Source organism: Lithobates pipiens, unplaced genomic scaffold, assembly GCF_037356315.1.
Source record: "Lithobates pipiens isolate NorthernLeopardFrog02 unplaced genomic scaffold, aLitPip1_a1.2 Scaffold_196, whole genome shotgun sequence".
In the NCBI taxonomy this organism is placed as follows: Eukaryota; Metazoa; Chordata; class Amphibia; order Anura; family Ranidae; genus Lithobates; species Lithobates pipiens.
The window spans coordinates 173,773-194,019 of record NW_027507768.1 but is presented as its reverse complement, the minus strand read 5'-3'; the positions used below and the strand labels follow the sequence as shown (position 1 = coordinate 194,019).

The window sequence follows — 20,247 nt, the reverse complement described above, 5'->3', positions numbered from 1 at the left end:
GGGGGATGGAGCACGGAACACAGAACATGGGGGGTGGAGCACGGAACACGGAACATGGGGGATGGAGCACGGAACACAGAACATGGGGGATGGAGCACGGAACACAGAACATGGGGGATGGAGCACGGAACACAGAACATGGGGGATGGAGCACGGAACACAGAACATGGGGGATGGAGCACGGAACACGGGGGATGGAGCACGGAACATGGGGGATGGAGCACGGAACATGGGGGATGGAGCACGGAACATGGGGGATGGAGCACGGAACATAGAACATGGGGGATGGAGCACGGAACACAGAACATGGGGGATGGAGCACGGAACACAGAACATGGGGGATGGAGCACGGAACACAGAACATGGGGGATGGAGCACGGAACACAGAACACGGGGGATGGAGCACGGAACACAGAACATGGGGGATGGAGCACGGAACACAGGGCACGGAACACAGAACATGGGGGATGGAGCGCGGAACACAGGGCACGGAACACAGAACATGGGGGATGGAGCACGGAACACAGAACATGGGGGATGGAGCACGGAACACAGAACATGGGGGATGGAGCACGGAACACAGAACACGGGGGATGGAGCACGGAACACAGAACATGGGGGATGGAGCACGGAACACAGAACATGGGGGATGGAGCACGGAACACAGAACATGGGGGATGGAGCACGGAACACAGAACATGGGGGATGGAGCACGGAACACAGAACACGGGGGATGGAGCACGGAACACAGAACATGGGGGATGGAGCACGGAACACAGAACATGGGGGATGGAGCACGGAACACAGAACATGGGGGATGGAGCACGGAACACAGAACATGGGGGATGGAGCACGGAACACAGAACATGGGGGATGGAGCACGGAACACAGAACATGGGGGATGGAGCACGGAACACAGAACATGGGGGATGGAGCACGGAACACAGAACATGGGGGATGGAGCACGGAACACAGAACATGGGGGATGGAGCACGGAACACAGAACATGGGGGATGGAGCACGGAACACAGAACACGGGGGATGGAGCACGGAACACAGAACACGGGGGATGGAGCACGGAACACAGAACATGGGGGATGGAGCACGGAACACAGAACATGGGGGGTGGAGCACGGAACACAGAACATGGGGGATGGAGCACGGAACACAGAACATGGGGGATGGAGCACGGAACACAGAACATGGGGGATGGAGCACGGAACACGGAACATGGGGGATGGAGCACGGAACACAGAACACGGGGGATGGAGCACGGAACACAGGACATGGGGGATGGAGCACGGAACACGGAACATGGGGGATGGAGCACGGAACACAGGGCACGGAACACAGAACATGGGGGATGGAGCGCGGAACACAGGGCACGGAACACAGAACATGGGGGATGGAGCACGGAACACAGAACATGGGGGATGGAGCGCGGAACACGGGGCATGGAGCACGGAAAGCAGCTACACTGGACAGAGTCATAAAACTGAACTTGTATATTAGAGCTGCAGCATTCCGGATAAAATGAGAAGCTCTATTTTTTTGCGTAGAATAAAGATCGCGATTCTCGCGGTGTAACATCACCTTTCACATTATACAAAAAAAAAAAATTGGGCTAACTTTACTGTTTCGTTTCTTTATTTATTGAAATAAATTTTTCTCCAAAAAATTGCGTTTGAAAGATCGCTGTGCAAATACCGTGTGACATAAAATAGTGCAACGACCACCATTTTATTCTCTATGGTCTCTGCTAAATATATATATATGTTTGGGGGTTCCAAGTAATTTTCTATACCGATTTTAACTTGTCAGCAATAAGTATCAGAAAAAGGTTTAGTCTTTAAAGGGGTTAAACTGACCTCATTTGCAGACCAAAGTTTATTCCTTTGATCTAAAAGAACCAAATGTTACAATGTTTCTTTTTATCGCTCAGCTGAGCAATGTTGTGATAAACTTTGCAGCTTTTTTCTTTAATGACAGCTGTGAGCGGAGAACTGCTCTGCACTTCTTTCATGAATCCTGGAAATGCCAGAATAAGATCATGGGGGGGGGGTGGGGGGGGGTGGGGTGGGGGTTGAATTGAGATCGCATTTTTTTTAACCATTAATCGTGCAGCTCTATTGTATATACTATAAGATTGAATGCCGACAGCCCACCAAATCACTGCAATACCGAGACACCGTCCACAGATCCCGCCAAATCCCTCCATTAGGCCTGATATAGGACTCTCTATTAAGGATGAATCTGCTTATATTTTGCCTTTCCTGGTTTCCATCCCCCTTATCAACATGATATTATTATTATACAAAACCTTCTCCTTTTCATTACATACCTTATTAATTGTATAATAAATGGAAAATAATTAATTTAATCCATTTTGGAATAAGGCTGTATCATAGCAAAATGTGGAAAAAGTGAAGCTCTGTGAATACTTCCCAGATGCTCTGTATATAACTGGGGGTGTGTTCTTTTCCTATATAACTGGGGGCGTGTCCTATATACAGTATATATACAAGTCCTTTCCCTCTCTATATAACGGGGGGCGTGTCCTATATACAGTATATATATATATATACACACACACACGAGTCCTTTCCCTCTCTATATAACTGGGGGCGTGTCCTATATACAGTATATATACAAGTCCTTTCGCTCTCTATATAACTGGGGGCGTGTCCTATATACAATATATATATATATATATATATACACGAGTCCTTTCCCTCTCTATATAACTGGGGGCGTGTCCTATATACAGTATATATACAAGTCCTTTCGCTCTCTATATAACTGGGGGCGTGTCCTATATACAATATATATATATATATATATACGAGTCCTTTCCCTCTCTATATAACTGGGGGCGTGTCCTATATACAGTATATATACAAGTCCTTTCCCTCTCTATATAACTGGGGGCGTGTCCTATATACAGTATATACACGAGTCCTTTCCCTCTCTATATAACTGGGGGCGTGTCCTATATACAATATATATATATATATATATACACGAGTCCTTTCCCTCTCTATATAACTGGGGGCGTGTCCTATATACAGTATATATACAAGTCCTTTGCCTCTCTATATAACTGGGGGCGTGTCCTATATACAGTATATATACAAGTCCTTTCCCTCTCTATATAACTGGGGGCGTGTCCTATATACAGTATATATACAAGTCCTTTCCCTCTCTATATAACTGGGGGCGTGTCCTATATATATATATTATATATACACGAGTCCTTTCCCTCTCTATATAACTGGGGGCGTGTCCTATATACAATATATATATATATATATATATATACACGAGTCCTTTCCCTCTCTATATAACTGGGGGCGTGTCCTATATACAGTATATATACAAGTCCTTTCGCTCTCTATATAACTGGGGGCGTGTCCTATATACAATATATATATATATATATATATACACGAGTCCTTTCCCTCTCTATATAACTGGGGGCGTGTCCTATATACAGTATATATACAAGTCCTTTCCCTCTCTATATAACTGGGGGCGTGTCCTATATACAGTATATACACGAGTCCTTTCCCTCTCTATATAACTGGGGGCGTGTCCTATATACAATATATATATATATATATATATATACACGAGTCCTTTCCCTCTCTATATAACTGGGGGCGTGTCCTATATACAGTATATATACAAGTCCTTTCCCTCTCTATATAACTGGGGGCGTGTCCTATATACAGTATATATACAAGTCCTTTCCCTCTCTATATAACTGGGGGCGTGTCCTATATACAATATATATATATATATATATATACACGAGTCCTTTCCCTCTCTATATAACTGGGGGCGTGTCCTATATACAGTATATATACAAGTCCTTTCCCTCTCTATATAGCTGGGGGCGTGTCCTATATACAATATATATATATATATATACACGAGTCCTTTCCCTCTCTATATAACTGGGGGCGTGTCCTATATACAGTATATATACACGAGTCCTTTCCCTCTCTATATAACTGGGGGCGTGTCCTATATACAGTATATATACACGAGTCCTTTCCCTCTCTATATAACTGGGGGCGTTTCCTATATACAGTATATATACACAAGTCCTTTCCCTCTCTATATAACTGGGGGCGTGTCCTATATACAGTATATATACAAGTCCTTTCCCTCTCTATATAACTGGGGGCGTGTCCTATATACAGTATATATACACGAGTCCTTTCCCTCTCTATATAACTGGGGGCGTTTCCTATATACAGTATATATACACAAGTCCTTTCCCTCTCTATATAACTGGGGGCGTGTCCTATATACAGTATATATACAAGTCCTTTCCCTCTCTATATAACTGGGGGCGTGTCCTATATACAGTATATATACACGAGTCCTTTCCCTCTCTATATAACTGGGGGCGTGCCCTTCTCCTACATACTTTCCACCGACAGGTGTCCCCTTTGCCCCCCATGGACATCGGGAGGTGTGGATGATGTCGGATTCCCATCCCCGTGTCCCGGGTGACCCGTGTGTCAGCACCGGATCGCGGTCTCACCTTGCGGGCGGCCTGCTGGAAACGTCGCAATGCTCGGTTCCTATTGGCCCAGAGCTCGTTCAGATAAAGGTCAAACTGAGGCTGAAGTGTGGGAAGCTGTGGAGGACACACAATGCGTTATCATATGTCATGTATGTAGATGGAGGAGAGAACACCCGACCTCCGACTCACCGGATCCGACCTCCGCAGCACGCGGCGGGACACGGCGCTCACACACTGTCCTCTGTATTCTCCATGGAAGTCGGGGGTTCCGATCATCACCTGTGATTGGTCCATCATTATATGGTGTAATGCTATGACCCCGCCCCCACACACACACAAACCAGATATAGGACTCTACAAATACAATTAAAAGTAAATATAAAGAAACATTTGGGGTTTGGATGGGGGAGGGTAAACTGAAGTTTAAATGGCTTATAATTTGTCTTCGTGGTCTTTTTATACCCAGTGATGTCAGATTATGGCTGGTGGGAGGGGCAGATCATGGCTGGTGGGAGGGGAAGGCAGGCGGGGGGGGGCAGATCATTTCTGGTGGGAGGGGCAGGTGGGGGGGATTGTATAGATCTGGGGAGGTGGGGGGTCAAATTGGACAGATCTGGGGAGGTCGGGGGGTCAGATTGGACATATCTGGGGAGGTCGGGGGTCAGATTGGACAGATCTGGGGAGGTGGGGGGTCAGATTGGATAGATCTGGGGAGGTCGGGGTCAGATTGTATAGATCTGGGGAGGTGGGGGTGGGGGATCAGATTGGACAGATCTGGTTGGTGCAGGGTAGTGCGGTGTACTCATCTCTGACCTGGTATTCCTCCTCTGCGATGAGGCGCTCCTCTCGTATCTGCTGACGTTGTCGGGGGGGAGCGGGGTCACTGCCGCGGTGGATCTGCCTGTGAAGTGGAGAATCGGGAAGATTACGGTCTGTGGTTGGCCGAGACGCTTCCATGGAAGTCGGTCACACCGTCCATCCGCCACACAACACTTTGGACCAGAAATGACACAAAGCAAACACTGGGAACTCCCCTGTATGCAGAGCGGGAGGAGGAATGCTGGGAAATCACAGCGCCGGTTTACAATCTCACTCTGAAGTGTTTATTTCTCGTATCGCTCTTCCCGATTAGATGGAGATCATAAACGTTCTACCGCCGGCAAACCCGGCACAACCGCCACCCGGAACATTCATTTCCTACATGGAGGAAGTCTACAGGAAGGTGACCTGTGGCAGTGGTGGTAAAATCTCGTCATTGGGGGGACCCTCAGGTGTGGCCCTGGCACCTCTGTCCAATGTGACCACCCCTCCCAACCGCTCCTCTGTCCAATGTGACCTCCCTCCCAACCGCTCCTCTGTCCAATGTGACCAACCACCCAACCGCTCCTCTGTCCAATGTGACCACCCCCCAACCGCTCCTCTGTCCAATGTGACCAACCACCCAACCGCTCTTCTGTCCAATGTGACCACCATCCCAACCGCTCCTCTGTCCAATGTGACCAACCACCCAACTGCTCCTCTGTCCAATGTGACCACCCCCCAACCGCTCCTCTGTCCAATGTGACCACCCTCCCAACCGCTCTTCTGTCCAATGTGACCACCATCCCAACCGCTCCTCTGTCCAATGTGACCAACCACCCAACTGCTCCTCTGTCCAATGTGACCACCCCCCAACCGCTCCTCTGTCCAATGTGACCAACCACCCAACTGCTCCTCTGTCCAATGTGACCACCCCTCCCAACCACTCCTCTGTCCAATGTGACCACCCCTCCCAACCGCTCCTCTGTCCAATGTGACCAACCACCCAACCGCTCCTCTGTCCAATGTGACCACCCCTCCCAACCACTCCTCTGTCCAATGTGACCACCCTCCCAACCGCTCCTCTGTCCAATGTGACCAACCACCCAACCGCTCCTCTGTCCAATGTGACCACCCCTCCCAACCACTCCTCTGTCCAATGTGACCACCCCCCCAACCGCTCCTCTGTCCAATGTGACCACCCTCCCAACCGCTCCTCTGTCCAATGTGACCACCCACCCAACCGCTCTTCTGTCCAATGTGACCACCCCTCCCAACCGCTCTTCTGTCCAATGTGACCACCCCTCCCAACCGCTCTTCTGTCCAATGTGACCACCCTCCCAACCGCTCCTCTGTCCAATGTGACCACCCACCCAACCGCTCTTCTGTCCAATGTGACCACCCCCCCAACCGCTCCTCTGTCCAATGTGACCACCCTCCCAACCGCTCCTCTGTCCAATGTGACCACCCACCCAACCGCTCTTCTGTCCAATGTGACCACCCCTCCCAACCGCTCTTCTGTCCAATGTGACCACCCCTCCCAACCGCTCTTCTGTCCAATGTGACCACCCACCCAACCGCTCTTCTGTCCAATGTGACCACCCCTCCCAACCGCTCTTCTGTCCAATGTGACCACCCCTCCCAACCGCTCTTCTGTCCAATGTGACCACCCACCCAACCGCTCCTCTGTCCAATGTGACCACCCTCCCAACCGCTCTTCTGTCCAATGTGACCACCATCCCAACCGCTCTTCTGTCCAATGTGACCACCCTCCAAACCGCTCCTCTGTCCAATGTGACCACCCTCCCAACCGCTCCTCTGTCCAATGTGACCACCCTCCCAACTGCTCCTCTGTCCAATGTGACCACCCTCCCAACTGCTCCTCTGTCCAATGTGACCACCCTCCCAACTGCTCCTCTGTCCAATGTGACCACCCTCCCAACTGCTCCTCTGTCCAATGTGACCACCCTCCCAACCGCTCCTCTGTCCAATGTGACCACCCCTCCCAACCGCTCCTCTGTCCAATGTGACCACCCTCCCAACCACTCCTCTGTCCAATGTGACCACCCTCCCAACTGCTCCTCTGTCCAATGTGACCACCCTCCCAACCACTCCTCTGTCCAATGTGACCACCCTCCCAACCACTCCTCTGTCCAATGTGACCACCCTCCCAACCACTCCTCTGTCCAATGTGACCACCCTCCCAACCACTCCTCTGTCCAATGTGACCACCCTCCCAACCACTCCTCTGTCCAATGTGACCACCCTCCCAACCGCTCCTCTGTCCAATGTGACCACCCACCCAACCGCTCCTCTGTCCAATGTGACCACCCTCCCAACCGCTCCTCTGTCCAATGTGACCACCCACCCAACCGCTCCTCTGTCCAATGTGACCACCCCTCCCAACCGCTCCTCTGTCCAATGTGACCACCCTCCCAACCGCTCCTCTGTCCAATGTGACCACCCTCCCAACCGCTCCTCTGTCCAATGTGACCACCCTCCCAACCGCTCCTCTGTCCAATGTGACCACCCTCCAAACCACTCCTCTGTCCAATGTGACCAATCACCCAACTGCTCCTCTGTCCAATGTGACCACCCTCCCAACTGCTCCTCTGTCCAATGTGACCACCCCCCCCAACCGCTCCTCTGTCCAATGTGACCACCCTCCCAACCGCTCCTCTGACCAATGTGACCACCCACCCAACCGCTCCTCTGTCCAATGTGACCACCCTCCCAACCGCTCCTCTGTCCAATGTGACCACCCCTCCCAACCGCTCCTCTGTCCAATGTGACCACCCTCCCAACCACTCCTCTGTCCAATGTGACCACCCCTCCCAACCGCTCCTCTGTCCAATGTGACCACCCCTCCCAACCGCTCCTCTGTCCAATGTGACCACCCCTCCCAACCGCTCCTCTGTCCAATGTGACCACCCTCCCAATTTGCTAATTACATTGCTATTAGCAGACGGCACGAAGGTAATGTGTGAACAGGTGGCCTGTATAGGATCACATCTGTCTGGTCCTAAATGCAGGAAAACCGCAGGTCTGAGATCACCTCCATCCCCCAATACAGGTAAAGAGAGGAGCACAATATTCACCACCGCAGCTGATTGGCCTCCTCTTCCGCCACATTCCGCTGTACGACTTGCTGGAACAAAGTCTCCTTCTCCTGGCGGGTTTTCTTACCAGGACAGGTGAGGCCTGGCGGAGAGAAGTACAGGTAGATGTGAACATGGACAGTATTATTAGAATCTCCTCTCCCTCTTATAGTAATAGAGAGAGGTCCCCTCACCTTCCCGCATCTCCTTCAGTCGGAGTTTCCCCGGCTGCTGGTTGAGGACGGTGGCCACAGCGTGAGGATTGGAGAGATTGAGCGGGAATCGCAGGTTCTGGAACTCGATGACCTGAGGAGCGGTATATATAATAATATATAAATGTGTATAGGATCACCTTGTGTTCTGATTGGTTATCATTAGTAAACATACAATCCCGCTACCGACCGCGGTTCATGGTGACGTACCCGCGACGCGTTGTGTTGCAGAGATTGTAAATGTCTCTTCTTGCGGGAGATTCTCGGTGCCGCTCTCTCGGGGCCCTTCAGGCTCATCTTAGAGGAAACGTCAACCTTTTCAGACTCTTCCTTCCTTTAGAGACAAGAGAGCCGCCATTAGAGGAACCCAACCCACGTCCGTGACACGAATGGCGTCAGATTGGCTGCGCCGGGGACATACGTACGTGGCAGAGAGGTTCGGGGCGCACGTCCCGGTGAAGACGCAGCTGTGCGGTTTGGCATTGAACTCGGAAATCAATAATTCCAGGCTGATCTGAGCCGTTCCGTAGCTGGATGGGGTGAATGTGACCTCCACTCCAACTCCACCATTCCCGGAAATAACGCCTGAAACAGATTGGAAACACTTTGCATACCGAAGAATCACCACATCGACCCTCCCCCACTCCGCGTCCAGCTATGCGCCCCTCTCTGGATGAAGAGGTTACTGCGACCCCCCCCCCCTCCTACTGCACCCCTATTGGACTTTCCCACCCCACTGAACATATTAGAGAGTTTATAAAAGTGATTACGTTTTAAGTTTCTACTTTAATGATTAACTCCTCCAGACAAACGTTTCATGTTCCTTTATACATTCCAGGAAAAAGTCATAAAATCATTTCTCAATTGAGCTGCTTTAAAACTTCCTGAAATCTCTCTAATATGGAGTTTCTATGTGCCAGCTGGAAGCTGAAATTAGGCTTGCAGTGGGCGTGTCTAACCTGTAAGATGATAAGTAGGAAGGAGGTAAAGCTCCGGTTGGGGAGATCTCGGGGGTGGGTGCCGCCATCATGGTAATATGTACTGGTGCTCCAGAGAGTATGAAGGGGGCGGGGCAGGGGCACAGACCTAGCAGAATTGCCCCCTTGTTATGTTGTGCTGGAATGGAGATCACATGACAACGTGTGTCAATCTACACATCCTGGGGGTCTCTATGGCCGATTGGTAAAGGAGGACTCCGCACTTTCCCGTCATTGTATATGGATTATTGATCTGTACTGGATCTGATAAGTCTGAAACAAAGTATCCGAAGGAGGGGAAGTGACAACGTTTCCAGCATCATTGTATACAATGTGTGTAGAAGGTGGACGTCCCTCGGGATGTATCAGAAGAAGACAAGCGAGATCTACAATGACCGGTGAAGTGCCGGAATATGAAGAGTCATCTACATATATGGGAGAGATCGAGGTCTGTGGTGATCCAGCGGAAGGATCGATTGGCGAGATGGGATCTGATTCTGGACCGATCCTACCGGACCACCCCGGGATCTGATCTCTGCAGAGGAATACCGCAGACACGGATCCCTCTGGGCTCAGACACACTCACCGGACACTTTACTAGGTACACCTGTTCAGTTTCTTGGTGACACAAATTGCTGATCAGCCAATCATACGGCAGCAACTCAATGCGTGGTGAAGACGACTTGCTGAAGTTCTAACTGAGCATCGGAATGGGGAATAAAGGGGATCTGGGTGACTTTGAACGTGGGCATGGTTGTTGGTGGCAGACGGGCCGGTCTGAGTATTTCTGGGATTTTTACCCAAAACCATCTCTCGGGATTACAGAGAATGGTGGGAAAAAAGAGAAAATATCCAGTGAGCGGCAGTTGTGTGGAGGAAAATGCCTTGTTGAGGTCAGAGGAGAATGGGCAGACCGGTACCAGATGATAGAAAACAGGAACTCAAATAACCTCTCGTTCCATCCAAGGTATGCAGAATACCATCTCTGAATGCACAACACACCCAACCTTGAAGCAGATGGGCTACAGCAGCAGAACACCACACTGGGTGCCACTCCTGTCAGCTAAGAACAGGAAACTGAGGCTACAATTGGCACAGGATCACCAAAATTGGACAAGATTGGAAAAATGTTGCCGGTCTGATAAGTCGGGATTTCATCTCCAACATTCAGATGGTGGGATCAGACTTTGGAGCATGGATCACCAATGTAAGGGGGAACTCTGATGAAAGGGGGACACCAATGTTACATAGTTCATAGTTAGTAAGGTTGACTAAAGACACCAGTCCATCCAGTTCAACCTGAGTGAGTGTCTACAATTGTCCCTATCCCTGTACATTGCACTCACATCAGTCCCTACCCTCAAGGAGCTCACAATCCAAGGCCCCCATTCATATACTAGGGCCAATTTTGGACAGAAGCCAATTAACCTACCTGCATGTCTTTAGAGCCTAAGGGGGAACTCTGATGGGGACCCTGATGGAAGGGGAAATAATGTCACCAGCACACCACAGATCTGTAGGACGGGCACAAAGCTTTATTCAGCAATCACATCATTGTAACAAGCGCCACCTTTTGGAGCCTTGCAGGACCCCTTCTTCAGGTATGTGACAGGCAGACCTAATGTATGGCGGTTTAGGAGGGGACCCTAATATAAGGGGGGGGGATCTGACAGGGAACCTGATCTAAGGGGGCAGGGGGGGGGGCTTTGACAGGGACCCTGATGTAAGGGGGGATCTGATGGGGTACTTGATGTATGCAAGGAGGCTCTGACAGGGAACCTAATGTAAGGGGGGGTGGGGCTCTGGCAGGGAACCTGATCTAAAGGAGGGGGGGGGGGGCTTTGACAGGGACCTTGATGTAAGGGATGCTCTGACAGGGACTCTGATGTAAGGAGAAATCTGATGAGGTACTTGATGTATGTAAGGGGGACTCGGGCGAGGTACCTGGTGTAAGGGGGGGGGCTCTGATGAGGACTTTGCTTTGTGAAGACCCCTTTTCTTCCCAATCATATCATGCTGATCTTGAAAAAAAAAAAGATTAAAGTAATTGGATTCATTCATTTATTTCTAAAACCCATTTTTTGGGCCGGTGAATATCTGTAAATGCATGATGTGGCCCTTGTAGTGCCAAGTCTGTGGGCCCCGGCTCTGTAATGTCCCAGGTCTGTGGGCCCCGGCTCTGTAATGTCCCAGGTCTGTGGGCCCTGGCTCTGTAATGTCCCAGGTCTGTGGGCCCCGGCTCTGTAATGTCCCAGGTCTGTGGGCCCCGGCTCTGTAATGTCCCAGGTCTGTGGGCCCCCGGCTCTGTAATGTCCCAGGTCTGTGGGCCCCGGCTCTGTAATGTCCCAGGTCTGTGGGCCCCGGCTCTGTAATGTCCCAGTCTCAGGTCTGTGGGCCCCGGCTCTGTAATGACCCAGGTCTGTGGGCCCCGGCTCTGTAATGTCCCAGTCTCAGGTCTGTGGGCCCCGGCTCTGTAATGTCCCAGGTCTGTGGGCCCCGGCTCTGTAATGTCCCAGGTCTGTGGGCCCCGGCTCTGTAATGTCCCAGGTCTGTGGGCCCCGGCTCTGTAATGTCCCAGTCTCAGGTCTGTGGGCCCCGGCTCTGTAATGACCCAGTCTCAGGTCTGTGGGCCCCGGCTCTGTAATGTCCCAGTCTCAGGTCTGTGGGCCCCGGCTCTGTAATGTCCAAGTCTCAGGTCTGTGGGCCCCGGCTCTGTAATGACCCAGTCTCAGGTCTGTGGGCCCCGGCTCTGTAATGACCCAGTCTCAGGTCTGTGGGCCCCGGCTCTGTAATGTCCAAGTCTCAGGTCTGTGGGCCCCGGCTCTGTAATGTTCCAGTCTCAGGTCTGTGGGCCCCGGCTCTGTAATGTCCCAGTCTCAGGTCTGTGGGCCCCGGCTCTGTAATGTCCCAGTCTCAGGTCTGTGGGCCCCGGCTCTGTAATGACCCAGTCTCAGGTCTGTGGGCCCCGGCTCTGTAATGTCCCAGGTCTGTGGGCCCCGGCTCTGTAATGTCCCAGTCTCAGGTCTGTGGGCCCCGGCTCTGTAATGTCCCAGGTCTGTGGGCCCCGGCTCTGTAATGTCCCAGGTCTGTGGGCCCCCGGCTCTGTAATGTCCCAGGTCTGTGGGCCCCGGCTCTGTAATGTCCCAGGTCTGTGGGCCCCGGCTCTGTAATGTCCAAGTCTCAGGTCTGTGGGCCCCGGCTCTGTAATGTCCCAGTCTCAGGTCTGTGGGCCCCGGCTCTGTAATGTCCCAGGTCTGTGGGCCCCGGCTCTGTAATGTCCCAGTCTCAGGTCTGTGGGCCCCGGCTCTGTAATGTCCCAGTCTCAGGTCTGTGGGCCCCGGCTCTGTAATGTCCAAGTCTCAGGTCTGTGGGCCCCGGCTCTGTAATGTCCAAGTCTCAGGTCTGTGGGCCCCGGCTCTGTAATGTCCCAGTCTCAGGTCTGTGGGCCCCGGCTCTGTAATGTCCAAGTCTCAGGTCTGTGGGCCCCGGCTCTGTAATGTCCCAGGTCTGCGGGCCCCGCACTATTTCCAATATTCTAGAAATGAATGGCTGATGGACGGCAACAATTTTCTGGAAATTGGGAAAATAAATGAAGTCCATTATCGGTCTGCGGACATCGTGAGACGAAATCTGGTTATCAGATCAGTAATGAACCTCCAGAGATTGGACAATGCTGGTAAATGAGTTTCTCTGACACCAATTATAACAATAATCGGGGGAGGGGGACATGTCGTTATACCACCTGCCATGAAACGTACAAATAAACTCGTATAGAACGTCTAATGAGCTCCAATCACTGCAACTAATCACCCCGATTGTGTCTGGAAGTGAAGGGCGCTTCATCAATGCTGTACGAAAAGTAAAAAGTGACACCAGTCCATCAATTCATCACAGGGAACCCCCCACCTCTCTTATAAACACCCCACCCCCTGAGAGGGGCACCAGGGAAGCGGCTCTCCTACAATGGGGCCCCGTATGGCGCGACACCGCAGAGTTCTCACCCTCCGCCACTGATTGATGGTTGGGGGAACTGTGGCGGCGCTGACACTCCGGGCTGTAAAAGCTTCAAAAGATTTTACAGATAATCAATATCCGAGAACTTCCAGAACTTTCCACTGAAGGTTATTTCTGTGTCCACCAATGAAAACAGATCTGCTGACTCCATGTTGGCTCAACGGCCTTGGAGCCCCGGACCCCCGGAGCCCCGGGATCAATTCCCACCACAACTCCGTCTGCATCCAATGTTCTCCAAGTGCTGCATTCCTCCCACAATCCTATGTGACCGGCTCAGTGATCTCTGTACAGCACTGCTATATACATGTATAATAATACTAGTGTGCGAGTGGGAGGGGACATTAGAGTGTAAGCTCCTCTGTACAGAGACTGATGTGACTGTGGGGGAGGGGACATTAAAGTGTAAGCTCCTCTGTACAGAGACTGATGTGACTGTGGGGGAGGGGACATTAAAGTGTAAGCTCCTCTGTACAGAGACTGATGTGACTGTGGGGGAGGGGACATTAAAGTGTAAGCTCCTCTGTACAGAGACTGATGTGACTGTGGGGGAGGGGACATTAAAGTGTAAGCTCCTCTGTACAGAGACTGATGTGACTGTCGGGGGGGGGGACATTAGAGTGTAAGCTCCTCTGTACAGAGACTGATGTGACTGTGGGGGGAGGGGACATTAGAGTGTAAGCTCCTCTGTACAGAGACTGATGTGACTGTGGGGGAGGGGACATTAGAGTGTAAGCTCCTCTGTACAGAGACTGATGTGACTGTGGGGGGAGGGGACATTAGAGTGTAAGCTCCTCTGTACAGAGACTGATGTGACTGTGGGGGGAGGGGACATTAGAGTGTAAGCTCCTCTGTACAGAGACTGATGTGACTCTGGGGGGGAGGGGACATTAGAGTGTAAGCTCCTCTGTACAGAGACTGATGTGACTGTGGGGGGAGGGGACATTACAGTGTGCACATGACAGGTCCTCTTTCCCAGGGCGGTACGTACCTGAAGTCGGGGAGACGTGGAAATCTTTATGCTCTTCTTTACAAACAATTCGGAATTCAAACTCAACAGGACATCTGCAGTGTAGGGGGATGATGTACTGAGCGCTGCAGAGAAAACACAAGACTTCTTATAGACGGATGTTCCAGACACAGCCGGGTTCTGCACCCCTCACATTGATGGACACAGCAAGCCATCTACTGACATTTTCTGCTATTATCCAGCCCTCCTGTAGGCGGCAATATAACCCTCCAGTACACGACTCGCTGTGTCCCTCCATGGATGACAAATGCAGATTCCCCACCTGATATTCTCTCTGCCCCCCCCCCCCCCTCCCCAACCCCCGATGTTCTCGCAGATTATCCTTTCATGGCTGCTGTCTGTCAGATGTGGAAAATCAGCAGCTGGACGTCTGTTATTAGTGCGGAGATTTATGGCCCCCATTTCCTGCCGCTGGCTCCCCACCGGACAATATTCCCACTTCAACCAACTCCGAGGTGAGAGCCGGCTTCCTGAGTCCCGGGAGATGGATGGGGGGGGGGGGGGGGTCCTCTCATCACACCCAAAATATGAACCTTACAGAGACCAAAACTAAAAAGGGAACCACAAAGTCTCCTCTGTAACAAAGAGACTCAATCTATGAACTAGGGGCCCCTGATGTCACCAAGGGCCACACATAATATTCAGCATATGTAATGCTGCAGGAGATGATCAGAGACTGCAGACATAATACAGTGCCTTGCAAAAGTATTCACCCCCCTTGGCTTTTTCCCTCTTTTGTTACATTACAGCCTTTAATTTAATGATTTTTTAATCTGAATTTTATGTGATGATCAAAACACAATATTCTAAGTCGGTGAAGTAAAATTAGAACAATATATATATATAAAACAGTTTTTTTTATTTCTGAAAAATAGATACTTGTCATGTGCGCATGTATTCACCCTTTGTTATGAAGCCCATAAAAAGCTCTGGTGCCACCAATTACCTTCAGAAGTCACATAATTAGTGAAATGACGTCACCTGTGTGCAATCTAAGTGTCACATGACCTGTCATTACATAGACACACCTTTGTGAAAGGCCCCAGAGGCTGCAACACCTAAGCAAGAGGCACCACTAACCAAACACTGCCATGAACACCAAGGAACTCTCCAAAAAAGTCAGGGACAATGTTGTTGAGAAGTACCCATCACAGCTATCACAACCAAATGGAAAGAACATGGCACAACAGCAAACCTGCCAAGAGACGGGAGCACACCAAAACTCACTGAGCGGGCACGGAGCTGCAGAGTTCCACAGCAGAGACTGGAGTATCTGTACATTATGGCAGAGTGGCCAGAAGAAAGACATTACTTTCACCAAAATACAAAACGACATGTTTTGAGTTTAAGAAAAGGCATGTGGGAGACTCCCAAAATGTATGGAGGAAGGTGATCTGCTCTGATGTATGGAGGAAGGTGATCTGCTCTGATGTATGGAGGAAGGTGATCTGCTCTGATGTACGGAGGAAGGTGATCTGCTCTGATGTATGGAGGAAGGTGATCTGCTCTGATGTATGGAGGAAGGTGATCTGCTCTGATGTATGGAGGAAGGTGATCTGCTCTGATGTACGGGGGAAGGTGATCTGCTCTGATGTATGGAGGAAGGTGATCTGCTCTGATGTACGGAGGAAGGTGATCTGGTCTGATGTATGGAGGAAGGTGATCTGCTCTGATGTATGGAGGAAGGTGATCTGCTCTGATGTACGGAGGAAGGTGATCTGCTCTGATGTATGGAGGAAGGTGATCTGCTCTGATGTATGGGGGAAGGTGATCTGCTCTGATGTATGGAGGAAGGTGATCTGCTCTGATGTATGGAGGAAGGTGATCTGCTCTGATGTACGGAGGAAGGTGATCTGGTCTGATGTATGGAGGAAGGTGATCTGCTCTGATGTATGGGGGAAGGTGATCTGCTCTGATGTATGGAGGAAGGTGATCTGCTCTGATGTACGGGGGAAGGTGATCTGCTCTGATGTACGGAGGAAGGTGATCTGCTCTGATGTATGGAGGAAGGTGATCTGCTCTGATGTATGGAGGAAGGTGATCTGCTCTGATGTATGGAGGAAGGTGATCTGCTCTGATGTATGGAGGAAGGTGATCTGCTCTGATGTATGGAGGAAGGTGATCTGCTCTGATGTACGGGGGAAGGTGATCTGCTCTGATGTATGGAGGAAGGTGATCTGCTCTGATGTACGGAGGAAGGTGATCTGGTCTGATGTATGGAGGAAGGTGATCTGCTCTGATGTATGGAGGAAGGTGATCTGCTCTGATGTATGGAGGAAGGTGATCTGCTCTGATGTATGGAGGAAGGTGATCTGCTCTGATGTGTGGAGGAAGGTGATCTGCTCTGATGTATGGAGGAAGGTGATCTGCTCTGATGTATGGAGGAAGGTGATCTGCTCTGATGTATGGAGGAAGGTGATCTGGTCTGATGTACGGAGGAAGGTGATCTGCTCTGATGTATGGAGGAAGGTGATCTGGTCTGATGTATGGAGGAAGGTGATCTGCTCTGATGTATGGAGGAAGGTGATCTGCTCTGATGTATGGAGGAAGGTGATCTGGTCTGATGTATGGAGGAAGGTGATCTGCTCTGATGTATGGAGGAAGGTGATCTGGTCTGATGTATGGAGGAAGGTGATCTGCTCTGATGTATGGAGGAAGGTGATCTGCTCTGATGTATGGAGGAAGGTGATCTGGTCTGATGTATGGAGGAAGGTGATCTGCTCTGATATATGGAGGAAGGTGATCTGCTCTGATGTACGGAGGAAGGTGATCTGGTCTGATGTACGGAGGAAGGTGATCTGGTCTGATGTACGGAGGAAGGTGATCTGCTCTGATGTATGGAGGAAGGTGATCTGCTCTGATGTATGGAGGAAGGTGATCTGGTCTGATGTATGGAGGAAGGTGATCTGCTCTGATGTATGGAGGAAGGTGATCTGGTCTGATATATGGAGGAAGGTGATCTGCTCTGATGTATGGAGGAAGGTGATCTGCTCTGATGTATGGAGGAAGGTGATCTGGTCTGATGTATGGAGGAAGGTGATCTGCTCTGATATATGGAGGAAGGTGATCTGCTCTGATGTATGGAGGAAGGTGATCTGCTCTGATGTATGGAGGAAGGTGATCTGCTCTGATGTATGGAGGAAGGTGATCTGGTCTGATGTATGGAGGAAGGTGATCTGCTCTGGTCTGATGTATGGAGGAAGGTGATCTGGTCTGATGTATGGAGGAAGGTGATCTGCTCTGATGTATGGAGGAAGGTGATCTGGTCTGATGTATGGAGGAAGGTGATCTGCTCTGATGTATGGAGGAAGGTGATCTGCTCTGATGTATGGAGGAAGGTGATCTGCTCTGATGTATGGAGGAAGGTGATCTGCTCTGATGTATGGAGTAAGGTGATCTGGTCTGATGTATGGAGGAAGGTGCTCTGGTCTGATGTATGGAGGAAGGTGATCTGCTCTGATGTATGGAGGAAGGTGATCCGGTCTGATGTATGGAGGAAGGTGATCTGCTCTGATGTATGGAGGAAGGTGATCTGCTCTGATGTATGGAGGAAGGTGATCTGCTCTGATGTATGGAGGAAGGTGATCTGCTCTGATGTGTGGAGGAAGGTGATCTGCTCTGATGTATGGAGGAAGGTGATCTGCTCTGATGTACGGAGGAAGGTGATCTGCTCTGATGTATGGAGGAAGGTGCTCTGGTCTGATGTATGGAGGAAGGTGATCTGCTCTGATGTATGGAGGAAGGTGATCTGCTCTGATGTATGGAGGAAGGTGATCTGCTCTGATGTACGGAGGAAGGTGATCTGCCCTGATGTACGGAGGAAGGTGATCTGCTCTGATGTATGGAGGAAGGTGCTCTGGTCTGATGTATGGAGGAAGGTGATCTGCTCTGATGTATGGAGGAAGGTGATCTGCTCTGATGTATGGAGGAAGGTGATCTGCTCTGATGTATGGAGGAAGGTGATCTGCTCTGATGTGTGGAGGAAGGTGATCTGCTCTGATGTATGGAGGAAGGTGATCTGCTCTGATGTACGGAGGAAGGTGATCTGCTCTGATGTATGGAGGAAGGTGCTCTGGTCTGATGTATGGAGGAAGGTGATCTGCTCTGATGTATGGAGGAAGGTGATCTGCTCTGATGTATGGAGGAAGGTGATCTGCTCTGATGTACGGAGGAAGGTGATCTGCTCTGATGTACGGAGGAAGGTGATCTGCTCTGATGTATGGAGGAAGGTGCTCTGGTCTGATGTATGGAGGAAGGTGATCTGCTCTGATGTACGGAGGAAGGTGATCTGCTCTGATGTATGGAGGAAGGTGCTCTGGTCTGATGTATGGAGGAAGGTGATCTGCTCTGATGTACGGAGGAAGGTGATCTGCTCTGATGTATGGAGGAAGGTGATCTGCTCTGATGTATGGAGGAAGGTGATCTGCTCTGATGTGTGGAGGAAGGTGATCTGCTCTGATGTATGGAGGAAGGTGATCTGCTCTGATGTATGGAGGAAGGTGATCTGCTCTGATGTATGGAGGAAGGTGATCTGCTCTGATGTATGGAGGAAGGTGATCTGGTCTGATGTATGGAGGAAGGTGATCTGGTCTGATGTACGGAGGAAGGTGATCTGCTGTGATGTATGGAGGAAGGTGATCTGCTCTGATGTATGGAGGAAGGTGATCTGCTCTGATGTATGGAGGAAGGTGATCTGCTCTGATATACGGAGGAAGGTGATCTGCTCTGATGTACGGAGGAAGGTGATCTGCTGTGATGTATGGAGGAAGGTGATCTGCTCTGATGTATGGAGGAAGGTGATCTGCTCTGATGTATGGAGGAAGGTGATCTGCTCTGATGTATGGAGGAAGGTGATCTGCTCTGATATACGGAGGAAGGTGATCTGCTCTGATATACGGAGGAAGATGATCTGCTCTGATATACGGAGGAAGATGATCTGCTCTGATATACGGAGGAAGGTGATCTGCTCTGATATACGGAGGAAGGTGATCTGCTCTGATATACGGAGGAAGGTGATCTGCTCTGATGTATCCACCCACCAACTCACTGCCCAGGAGATCGCCAATCACTTCAAACAGAAGAATGATACAATTTGTGTGGAGATCTCTACTGTTCTGATACCCTCCATGCTTTGCACTTCATGCCCACAGGCACAATCATTTCTTCCCTCCTTCAACCCCCCCACTATAGACGAAGTTGCTAAACTACTTGGTAATGTCCACCTTACCACCTGCCCTCTGGATCCTGTTCCCTCACAAATGCTGCGTTCACTAACGGCCAAAACCAATCGACATTATTCTGTACTCCTCCTCCTGGACCTCTCTGCTGCCTTTGATACGGTTGACCCCCCTCCCCCTCCTCCTCAAAAAACTCCACACCTTTGGTCTCTGTGACTGTACTCTTCGCTGGTTCTCTTCCTACTTATCCAACAGCACCTTTAGCGTTTCTTACAACTCTACTTCCTCCTCTCCTCTTCCTTTCTCTGTTGGGGTCCCCCAAGGTTCTGTTCTTGGACCTCTCCTATTTTCAATCTACACCTCCTCCCTGGGTCAGGTGATAGCCTCCCGTGGCTTCCAATACCACCTCT

The 20,247-nt window shown here is 50.6% G+C and overlaps 1 protein-coding gene across 3 annotated transcripts in view; it reads right to left on the bottom strand.

Annotated features, from left to right (window-relative positions):
- CFAP221 (cilia and flagella associated protein 221) overlaps window positions 1-20,247 on the bottom strand; it is a 61,189-nt gene that overhangs the window by 17,040 nt on the left and 23,902 nt on the right. For all 3 annotated transcript variants that reach the window (XM_077493994.1, XM_077493995.1, XM_077493993.1), the window contains exons 7-14: window positions 14,622-14,725; window positions 9,068-9,227; window positions 8,853-8,976; window positions 8,625-8,736; window positions 8,431-8,533; window positions 5,348-5,435; window positions 4,724-4,813; window positions 4,553-4,648 (exon numbers count right to left, since the gene is read on the bottom strand). In XM_077493994.1, coding sequence (XP_077350120.1) covers window positions 4,553-4,648; window positions 4,724-4,813; window positions 5,348-5,435; window positions 8,431-8,533; window positions 8,625-8,736; window positions 8,853-8,976; window positions 9,068-9,227; window positions 14,622-14,725 — 877 coding nt within the window. The remainder of the gene's footprint in view (window positions 1-4,552; window positions 4,649-4,723; window positions 4,814-5,347; window positions 5,436-8,430; window positions 8,534-8,624; window positions 8,737-8,852; window positions 8,977-9,067; window positions 9,228-14,621; window positions 14,726-20,247) is intronic.